Source organism: Helianthus annuus, chromosome 14, assembly GCF_002127325.2.
Source record: "Helianthus annuus cultivar XRQ/B chromosome 14, HanXRQr2.0-SUNRISE, whole genome shotgun sequence".
Lineage (NCBI taxonomy): Eukaryota > Viridiplantae > Streptophyta > Magnoliopsida > Asterales > Asteraceae > Helianthus > Helianthus annuus.
The window spans coordinates 169,201,955-169,213,088 of NC_035446.2; the positions used below are offsets into that span (position 1 = coordinate 169,201,955).

General features: G+C 36.2%; 1 protein-coding gene across 13 annotated transcripts; it reads right to left on the bottom strand.

Moving 5' to 3' along the window:
- Positions 1–789: 789 nt before the first annotated feature.
- Positions 790–10,924, bottom strand: LOC110907858 (isochorismate synthase, chloroplastic-like). Of its 13 annotated transcripts, none has more exons than XR_004879883.1 (18): positions 10,780–10,891; positions 9,399–9,488; positions 9,242–9,304; positions 8,933–9,040; positions 8,124–8,318; positions 7,068–7,309; positions 6,879–6,996; positions 5,837–6,100; positions 5,273–5,347; positions 5,132–5,200; positions 4,881–4,999; positions 4,403–4,460; positions 4,198–4,308; positions 3,461–3,551; positions 3,219–3,316; positions 2,203–2,295; positions 1,997–2,081; positions 790–1,066 (listed from the first exon to the last, which is right to left on the bottom strand). XR_004879883.1 is itself a non-coding variant. In XM_035983542.1 (18 exons), the coding sequence occupies exons 3-17, from the start codon at positions 9,242–9,244 to the stop codon at positions 2,046–2,048; spliced, it is 1,674 nt and encodes a 557-aa protein (XP_035839435.1). In that variant the 5' UTR covers positions 9,245–9,304; positions 9,399–9,579; positions 10,780–10,894; the 3' UTR covers positions 790–1,066; positions 1,997–2,045. The 13 variants fall into 13 exon arrangements, 12 of the variants coding, with proteins under 12 accessions (XP_035839435.1, XP_035839434.1, XP_035839437.1 ...); XM_035983542.1 differs by having other exon boundaries at positions 3,467–3,551; positions 9,399–9,579; positions 10,780–10,894; XM_035983541.1 differs by having other exon boundaries at positions 3,467–3,551.
- Positions 10,925–11,134: the final 210 nt, after the last annotated feature.

The window sequence follows — 11,134 nt, forward strand, 5'->3', positions numbered from 1 at the left end:
CGGGCACCCTACGAATATAGTAAGTATATTGATAGATATTGAATCCGAATGTATTCTTGGTTTAGGCCATTTGAGCTTATTTCAATTTAGATAGTTGGGCCAGGACCAATAACTTTTCAAATGCACGGACAACAATATGAACTTCCGTAAGATGTTGGGCTGATTTTATAATATCAACTTATTTCATTTAGTCGTTGGTAAAGGACTTTATAAAGCTCGCTCAATAAAAGCTCGAGCCAAGCTCGGCTCGTTTAAATTTTCATCGTTTAAATAAACCACATATTTATTGTCTTTTATTTATTGTTTTTTTTTCTATTTTCATCCTTAATAATCTTTGATTAAAGTTAATACCAATTTATTTGATGTTTATCTTCTTTGTGCCATATGTACTCTTTATTTCGTTAAATTTTGTCTAAAATTGACACGCACACTACATATGTTAAGTGTTTTAGTTCTTCAATGTATTGTGCTTAATGTGTTTTGAGTATGAAATATGGTTTATAAACATTTTAAAAGGTTTTTTTTTTCTACAAAACAAGTGCGTATAGAGTACATGATGTGTGCGCATCCACCTCTTGTCTCGGCTCAAGGGACACTATCGCCTCAGTGCGCCTCACACCTCTTAAAACACATTGCACATCATATATGTAAGTAAGGATGGTGTTCTCCTTGTTTACATGAATTAGCGATTCTCATATTTGTCGTGTTATCAAACAAATACAACCCAAATTGACAAATCGCCCCTTTTCATATGAACGGTTGAGATTGCCACCTCTACGCTAAACCAAAGATGAAAATGTTGGATTATAGACATGTTTTAATTATCAAGATATAGCTACATATACAAGTAGTGATGCAATATTTGAAGCCGGTTTTGAAACCCAAATAATGATCAATAGAAAAGAAAGCAAAAAACAAAGTGATCTATCTCAAAACAATTCTATGAGCCTTCAACAAGGTGCATTGAGATAATATTCCTATGTGGAGGCCGGATGACATTCGATATTCGGCTACTGGTATATGCAGCTGTATCTCCTCCTTAACTGAATGAATGAAGTGGTTTGTTCTGGAAGTTGCCCCAAACAACAATTATGGTTAGATACTCAGATATACTAGCTGACATACAATATACTAAATTACTTAATTGAACAATTTTATTTAGCTATACTAACTAAATAATAACAAACTAATATTTTGAGAAAGGGTAAAATGCCATTTTCGTCCCTGAGGTTTGGCCACTTTTCGACTTTCGTCCGCATGTTTGTTTTTTCGCATCTGGATCCAAAAGGTTTGAAATTTTGCCAATTTTATCCGACTCGTTAACTCCATCCATCTTTTCCGTTATATGTGGGCCATTTCCGTCCTTTTAGACTTCTTTTTTTATTAAAATAAAGAGTAAATTACTTTTTGAGTCCCTGTGTTTTAGTGGTTTTAACCACTTGAGTCCAAAATCAAAACGTTTAACGCCCTGAGTCCCTAGCCATTTATTTTATAACGTTTTGAGTCCAATTTTGTTCATTTTGTAACGGTTTGAGTCTAATTATGTTAAAAAAATTGGACTCAAAAGGACTCAAATGGTTATAAAAAAAGTGTCTAGGGACTCAGGGCGTTAAACATTTTGATTTTGGACTCAAATGGTTAAAACCACTAAAACACAAGGATTCAAAAAGTAATTTACTCTAAAATAAAAAAAAAAAACTAAGAAATAAAGATCCACATCTGTTGACTTTCTCCCCACCCAAACCCTTTAATCATCACAAAAATGTATAAAAAGACGAAAATACCCCTGACTTAACGTTAAAAAATGGATGGAGTTAACGAAAACAAACCTGCGGACGAAAGTCGCAAAAGTAGCCAAACCACAGGGACGAAAATGACATTTTACTCTTTGAGAAAAGAATTTGGGTTTGTTCTCTTTTGTAAATGTATCAAAATGAATATGTGCTAAAATCTCAGACCGTGTGATTTCTAGAAGAAGAGTATAGGAATCGCGAACCTTTACAGTGTTCGGTTTTTACTTTTCAGATAAAATGGTCTTCTTAGCATCAAGAGAGAGCACTCCAGTTCATCAGCTTTGTGAACTGAACGACATCATTTGAAAGATTTACGTTAGACAACGATGCAAAACTTAACGATGACTACTCTGTTGAGGCTATTTGGAACTACAAGTAAATTAACATGTATAAAATATAAGGCTAAAACCTGAGATGTCTTGAGTTCCAGCTCATCCCACTCCTGTGATGAACAACTTCCTTCCACTATCCCAGTTCCCGCGTATATTAACGCCCCAAGCCCCTATCAATATGATTTTAACATGAAACTGCATAAGAATGCTTGTAGTTATCACGGAAATTATATATACTATAAATCTGCTATTTTGTCACGTCAACCAACTTTGGCCCCTCAACTTTGGCATTAACCAACTTTAGCCCTTCAACTTTAATAAAGACATGTTTAGCCCTTCAACTTTGATAATGACATGTTTAGTCCCTTAACTAAAACAACTTTAGCCCCTCTACTTTAATAATAAACAACTTTAGCCTCTCAACTTTAATAATGACAGGTTTAGCCCCTTAACTAGAACTTTAGCCCCTCAACTTTAATAATAAACAACTTTAGTCCCTGAACTTTAATAATGACATGTTTAACCCCTTAACTAAAACATCAAACAACTTTTACTCTCGCGATTTGCTTATTTTTATCTACGTTTCGAACCCGCTGCGAAGCGGACGGTAACCTACTCAAGCAATCAATCAATCATACCCAGTAAAATCCCACAAATAGCACAGCTATTGGTAGGGTCTGGGGAGGGGGATGTAGGCACACCTTACCTCTACCCCTAGGGATAGAGAGGCTGCTTCCAGTGAGACCCTCGGCTCCAAAACACCCAAGAAAGAAATAAATAGAACATGAGGGGTGTGTGTGTGTGTGTGTGTGTATGAAGCTACCAATATAACATGAGTGGTGAAAGAGTGCATGGTAAACAAGACAAATATAACAACACAAACAACCTATACACATAGTTACATATCTACGACCATACACTACACCTAAAAACACAATTTTACCCTCCCCTAGAAATCCTTAACCTTAAGTTTACTCTACTTTAGTCCAGAGCATACTCTACTCAAAATGGGAAAAATTCCCATAGTCAACTTGATGCTAATTTGCTTCAGGATATCAAATAAAATTATTATGAACGGGAAATACTTACTCACCTTTTGAACCAAGGCTGACCTTATACCAACCGCAAACTCACTCTCTCCTCCTCCGAACCACCCAACGGGGCCAGCATACATTCCTCGGTCAAAGTTTTCTGAAAAAAAAGGTGCATTTATTTTGGGACAACCCGAAAAAAAAAGGAAAAAAAAACTGTTACATATACAAGAATCAGGGAATATAAAGGTTAAAAAGAGAAGCACGGTTTGTTTTAACAAGAGAAGAAGATGAAGGAATATACATGTACCAGTTTCTGCTATCAGTACTCGTGCTTCTTCAGTAGGGAATCCACACACAGCTGGTGTTGGATGAAGCGAAGACAAAATATCAAACTGCATGGAGTCAAAACTTATTTTACGTATTTGAAGAACGAACTTTATATTTGAATTAAACTGCAACCATGCAAATACGAATGAACACAACAAACATTTTTGCTTTATTTACTGAGATCCTGTGATAAGATCTTTTTATCATTTTTTTACCTTCCGTATAAAGGTTAAACAGCAATTTGTTGTCTTCACCAAAACCAGAGGTAGCGGTTTTGTCCCATTTACTTATAAATAGGTCAACTTTGTATATGTTTTATATCTAATGAGTCAATCAAATATTTCGCAAAAATGAAATGGTTAAACGGGTGGAAAGTCCCTTAAAGTGTTTTCTAACGCGTATTGCCCACTGGATTGCTTTATTAAAATATTTAATGTGTTAAGTAATTATATACAAAATTTCAAGGGGACAAAAAGTGTGTCGGTCAACCCAACAGATAACCACTTTAAGTTGTTACCCAACGCACCCATTTTGCGAGTATTTGTCATTTTACATAATTATGAAACTGCATCTTCTTAGACTATGAATTACGATATAAACTTTATTGGTTTCAAGACCACTTGGAAGGCTATGGGTCAAGTTCGCCCCCTCTGACCCATGACCCGTTATGACCTGACCCAACCCGTTTGCCAGTCCTAATATAAAGCATACCTCATCATCTTCACTTCTTAGTCTGCCTCTTATTCGAGCATAAAGGTGTTGTACTCTTGAGAGCTTTCGAATTGTTTTCTCTGGTTCAACCAATATTGTTGTGCAGACAGCCTACAGAGTCGAACAGATGCATTTACCCACTCGCGTACTTGCACACACACACACACACACACAAACTCCCAACTGAGTAATGTTTCATGTTTACCTCTAAGTTTCTTTTTATGCACTCCCGTACAATAGAGAACTCCTTGTCATCCTTAGAGCTGCAAAAGGTAACGGAAAAGAAAACATTATAATTACACTATTATAGTGATTTAGAGGATGTTTGGATAGTAAATAGTAACTTTAAATAATCAGATCTTATTAATCAGCTATAACGAATCGAGGTGGAGATAGTTTATTGGCTATTCTTGTATGAATTTGCATAATCTAACTATCAATTATTTGAAATGACCAAAAAGGACATTCTTGGGAAAACATGAGATATGTCTTGTGAGATTGAGAGTAAAAAGTCAGGTTGGGTATTCATGTAATTTTATGGACAATAACTTGTTTTGCAGCTAGCATAAAACCAATTATCCAAAACTGATAGTTTGATCGCTTAATAATCGATTGTCAAACTCGTAGTCAATACATCCAAATATTAAAGCTGGTTAAAAATATATCTCAATTCAAGCTATAACCTGTAAAGTAAATCTAGGGCTATCTGCAGATCAAGGGCTTTTGAGTCACCTCTGGCCCGGGTTCCAGCCATTGCCTCGCTATAAATATCGAATCTGTTTCGATGAAATAACTGCTCTGGCTATCATGAAGGATCAAGCAAGTGATTAAGAGAACACAGAAAATCAGAAATAATGAAATATCAATTGCATCAACTACTTATTTGGATTGTGAATATATATTTTAATATTTTATGCAATGTGGCTGCACTTACAGTGTTCCCTATAAAGGAAGGTGCATCAGGAGGCTGAAGACAGAACTGATAAGCATTTTCACTCTCAACCTACAACCCACCCTATAGTAAGTAAATAAATGGATTAAAAAATAAAGAAAAAAATTATCAATGTAAGAGCACCTGTAAAGTTGCCAACCATGTCAAAGGATCAATATCAGGGGCGGTCCTAATTACGCTGCTACGTGCAAGCACAACCTATAAAACTCAAATGAGCGAAGAGAACAAATCATAGTTGTCAATAGCGGCTATAGCGACCGCTAAAGCGCGCTATGTAGCGAAGCGACCAAGTGTCGCTATTTTGGTCATAGCGATCAATAGCGTGAATCGCGACAGTTAGTTTTTTTTTTTTTTTTTTTGATGTAAATAGCAATTAGATATAGCTATAAAATAGCTGGAATCTATAGGTTTTTGTTAAATATACATGTAAAATAGCATATATACCAACGTATTTTGATATAATATACATATAAAAATTTTCAAAATTCCTTTTCTGGTGTATCGCTATATGTAAAATAGCGGTCGCTATTCGCTATGTAGCATATAGGTCCCTTGTCGCTATTTGTCGCTATTTGCTATTAACAACTATGGAACAAATTACTACAGATATCGATATTATGTTTCCAGAAATATGTTATCGTTTTGAAACTTTAATGGTTTTCGTAGTTCAAACTTCAAAAGCACTACCTTGATAAGGGGTGAGTTGTTTTTGTTTATCATTTGCAACGCTCTGTCAACACCAACATCCCACAGTTTCTTACTGGGAACATTATTGCTGCTGAGAATGGATGTATTCGGAACCTCTTTTCGTAACTTCACGATACTGGACGAAACCTGACTCATGGTTGCCTGAAGTGCATGTACCGCCTTCCCAAATGTCCACGAAAGGGAGTCATCCCATGCGATGGTAGTAACTAGCATTGAACTTCCTTCAAACTCATTAAACTCAACCTGTACTTTAATACACACACCCGCACCCAGCATGAGTCCTCTATACATGCTACAGGCCCAGATAATGAAGATAATAATAAGAGTGAATTGCAAGTTTTGTCCTTTATCTTTAGGCCATTTTGCAAGTTTTGTCCTTTATGTTTAAATTTGACGAGTTTTGTCCTTTATGTTTGAAAATCAAGCACGTTTTACCCTTTGGGCCTTAAAAATCAAGCACGTTTTGTCCTTTATGTTTAAAAATCAAGCACGTTTTGTCCTTTATGTTTAAAAAATCAAGCACGTTTTGTCCTTAAAAATCAAGCACGTTTTGCCCCAAAGGGTAAAACGTGCTTGATTTTCAAACATAAAGGACAAAACTCGTCAAATTTAAACATAAAGGACAAAACTTGCAAAATGGCCTAAAGATAAAGGACAAAACTTGCAATTCACTCTAATGATAATAAGAGTAAATTATGTTTTTGGCCCCTGTGGTTATATCACTTTTACTATATTAGCCCAAAATAAGAATTTTTAACATATCTGCCCCCATGGTTTCTATAACTAACCATTTTGACCCTTAAGTCTAGAGATCATGGGGGCCAAAATGGTTAGTTATAGAGACCATGGGGGCTAAAATGGTTAGACTTAGGGGCCAAAATGGTTAGTTATAGATACCATGGGGGCAGATATGTTAAAAATTCTTATTTTGGGCTAATATAGTAAAAGTGATATAACCACAGGGGCCAAAAACGTAATTTACTCTAATAATAATAAGAAACAAACAGGCTGCTTTACTTACCTGTGGAATCATGAAGAAGAATGACCCGAAAGCTTCCCATTCAGATGATATATTAGCCAATGCATCAAAACGGATAGCCCCGTAAGCACGGATCAACGGGCACTTCTTAGACAGGAACCTTCAGTTTAATTACTTATGGTTCAACATACATTACCTACAAAATGCATAGAATAGAATAAAACCATGTACCTCTTGATAGACCGCCAATCGTGGAGTGAAAAGGGGCTGACATGGCGAAAGAAGACAGCAGAACCCAGACCAGCAGTGCTGACCGGTGAGGAGTTTCGTGTAATCAACGAAGAACCGGAATTAGAAGGAAATCCGTTGATTTTTCTTTGGCTTCTTCCGGAGAAAAAACACCGAGGAAGATGCTGAAAATGTTGCTGACCATGCAGCCAGTCGATTGCTTCAATTTGCTGTTCAATTGGAACCTATAATTCATAAAAATATTCAGTAATTAATTTATTCAGATATAAATAATTAAATATTATTACATTTATTTGTAACTTTATACTAAAACTGATTATTAACTAACAGACATCAAGTAAATGATTTATTTAAATTTGTTACACATTTGTAACTTCATACTAAAACCATGGTTGTAGAAATCCCGACTAGCCTCCGATTAGTCGCCGATTAATCGCTAGTCCCAGGTTCACCGAGTAAATTTTATCTAATTGGTCAATTAATCAGTAGGCGGTTAACAGTGGTCAAATCCAGTCTTGGCCAAAACTCGGTGGTAGTCTAGCGATTCTGGCCAATTTTAGGCCAGATTCTTGACCAAAACCTGTAAATTCTGGCAATTAATCCTATCTACTTGAAAATATGGGTCGAATAACGTGTTAAAACATGTCTACTTAAAAAAAATACATAATAAAATTGTGTGTATATACATATAAAACTGAAAATTACATATAAAGTCCCAATCCGATTAATCCCGATCAATCCCTGTTAATCCCGATGAATCGCTAGTCGGTACCTCACACGCCGACTAACGCCAAGCGATTCTTACAACCTTGAATAAAACTGATTATTAACTAACAGACATCAAGGAAATGATTTTTTAAATTCGTTACACATCAAAAGAAAAGAATTGCAAGTGTCATCACGTAAAAATGGCAACCAACCACATGTCACATTCTCATTGGCAACAATTACAAACAGATAAAACATATCACAAGTCAAGGAGACCCCTAAAGAAAGGCAGCTAAGAAACCATTGACACATAGCTAGCCAGTTAATTACCTCAAGCCTTATGATTCCAGACCCTAACAGCGGCGGGTCAAAGCCCAACTCGGTAATTGCAGAACTTAATCTTTCCATTGCCATTGCAGGGGTTGAAACGAACGGAAAAGTCCGAGTTTCGGTCATCCCCACAGGAGTTCTAGAGTCTCGAGATTGGCAACCGTTCATGGATAGTGAACAAAAATGGTTATATCTCTGATGCATAGGAAAACACCAAAGTAACAACATAAATTGAATAGTTAAAAACCTGAATAATAGGGCTGCAAACGAACCGAACGAACACGAACAGGACCTTGCTCGTGTTCGTTTGTTAAGAAATATATGTGTTCGCGAACCGTTCACGAACACTTATTGAACGAGATTTTATGTTTGTGTTCGTTTGTAAAGGAAATGAACTTGTTCGTGTTTGTTTTTGTTTGTTTGTTAATTTTAGGCAACGGACAAAAACAAAAATTGACGAACACAAACGAACCCAAACAATTTTTCATGAACAAAATATCTAATACACTGACACTTATTAGATATTTAAATTGTCGGATTTTTTAAGTATTTTAAATACATATAAAAACTAAAAACACTAATTAACTATCGAACACGTTACCAAACGTTCACGAACATAAACGAACGAACACGACATTTGTTCATGTTTGTTCATTTAACTAAACGAACGGAATTTCTTGTTCGTGTTCGTTTGTTTAATAAACGAACGAACACAAACGAACTTCCCGCTGAACGGTTCACGAACGTTCGCTGAACGTTTGGTTCGTTTACAGCCCTACTGAATAATATATAAAACTAGAAATGCTTACTTGGGTGGGGGTGTAGACAGTATTTCTAGTAGCATCTAAGATGTTGGATTTGGTTGAGTCCGGTTCCATAAAATGCGCAATACAATGGCGTGTGCTGATGGCTGCCATCTAACTTTCGAAAGAATGGTTATGAAACAATGGGTTAGGATTTGCTTTTCTTCTGTTATAAAGATAGATATTCTTATTTCAAAAGGCCAATAGGAAATCATTGAGAAGATAGGTTTTATAACCATAAAGTTTTAATTTTTAATCTAGCTTTATAAATTTATGTATGGGTGTATGTAGTGGCGCGGGGCCTAGAATATGTACCATAAAAATGACATATCATACAAGTAGCCCAACAAAATACACTACACCAAGAAAACAGTTGATCTGCAGCCAAACAAAACAACGAATAAATCTTTATAAAATCATCTTCAGCAAAGCAGCAATAAACAGCTCAAAATAGCTTAAACAACGATTCAACCTCGAGTTCAAGTCACCGGATAGTAGGGCTGGCATATCGGGTCAACCCGATCTGTTAAGACACGAACCCGATAAGACACGAACACGAAACCTGTAAACACGAACACGACACGAAATCTTATCGTGTCTAATTTTCCAAACACGAACACGAACCTGTTAATAAACAGGTTACACGAAATGACCTGTTAAGACACGAAAATGTTACCAATATATCATATGACCTGTTTAAGACACGAACACGACCTGTTAAGACACGAACATGACCTGTTAAGACACGAACACGGCCTGTTAAGACACAAACAAGACCTGTTAAGACACGAACATGACATGTTAACCCATATATTTGATATATTTTTTTAATTTAAAATTATAAACAGGTCACTAACGGGTCTTAACAGGTTAACGGGTTTTAACCTGTTTAGACACGAAATTTAAACAGGTCTTATCGTGTCGACCTGTTTAGACACGAAACCTGTTAAGGTCAAACACGAAACCTGTTAACTTCGTGTAGGTTCGTGTCGTGTTATCGTGTTCGTGTCAAAATTGCCAGCCCTACCGGATAGTAGGGGTGCAAACGAGCCGAGCTACTCGCGAGCTACTCAAGCTCGGCTCGAAAAAAAGTTCGAACGAGCCGAGCTTAAACGAGCTCGAGCCTAAAAACAAGCTCATTTAGTAAACGAGCTCGAGCCCGAGCTTCGCTTATCGAGCTCGAGCTGGCTCGCGAGCCTAAACGAGCTTTCTGTTTATATATTTTTTATTAGCATATTAAACATATATTTAAATTAATATTAATTACCATTTATATAGTATAATAATAATAATTATAATTAATATAAATTATTTAATAAATACTAAACAAGTCGAGTCCGAGCCAAGCTCGAGCTTGAAAAATTACCTTCGAGCCGAGCTCGAGCTTTAGAAGTAAAGCTCGAATCGAGCTGAGCTCGAGCTCGAGCTTTCATATGTTAAACGAGCTCGAGCTCGAGCCTGGTCGAGCTCGGGCTCGACTCGGCTCGTTTGCACCCCTACCGGATAGTGTGACAAGGGTTGAAGTCTGAGAGCAAAACAAGTTTTCAACATTTGACTTTTTAATGTATAACTTATACTGTTTTTAAAAGTTTTCAACTGTAACATCAATTATACAGTTTAGAAATAACCTTACATGCTATAATAACAAGTTAACAACTATCAAATTAACCAATTGAAATCACATTATCTTCAACGAATTTCACAATTCACAAACTCCACAATCCAATCTACTGTTGTTAATTTTGTCTTAATAGCAAACTAAAAGTCACATTTCAGAGGATTATGGTGTGAGAACTGCATCATCTCCTTAAAATTCAGGGTTTAATAGATAAAGATTTAGGGATTTGGGTTACCGTGAAAGGCGTAACCAGTGGGAGTGAGAGTGGCCGGTGAATATTGCTTCAAACAGAGAGGAAATTGAGATAAGAGTAACCAGTGGCATAAGTGACTGTCTGAGATTGCAGAGCTGCAAAATTGGAGGATAGAAAGTTACTTATTGGCTTGTTTTTTTTAAAAATAAAATATTACAGGAATGGGTTAGGTAAACTGGTAAAGTGGTAAACTGTGTTGAAACGGAACCTGCTTAAAATAATAAAATTAAAAGGTTATTGGGCCGCCCGCCTTTGACTGTTTGTTGTTGGATCGTACAAACTAAAATACATCCACGTTAACACTTAACTTCTTTATTTTAGTTATCTCGTGGAACTT

Coding starts and splice junctions, on each gene's coding strand:
- LOC110907858 (XM_035983543.1), bottom strand. Junction 3,552..4,197: donor TAAGAAGTGAAGATGATGAG/GTATGCTTTATA, acceptor GACTCCATGCAG/TTTGATATTTTGTCTTCGCT. Junction 2,296..3,218: donor GGTCAGCCTTGGTTCAAAAG/GTGAGTAAGTAT, acceptor TCATATTGATAG/GGGCTTGGGGCGTTAATATA.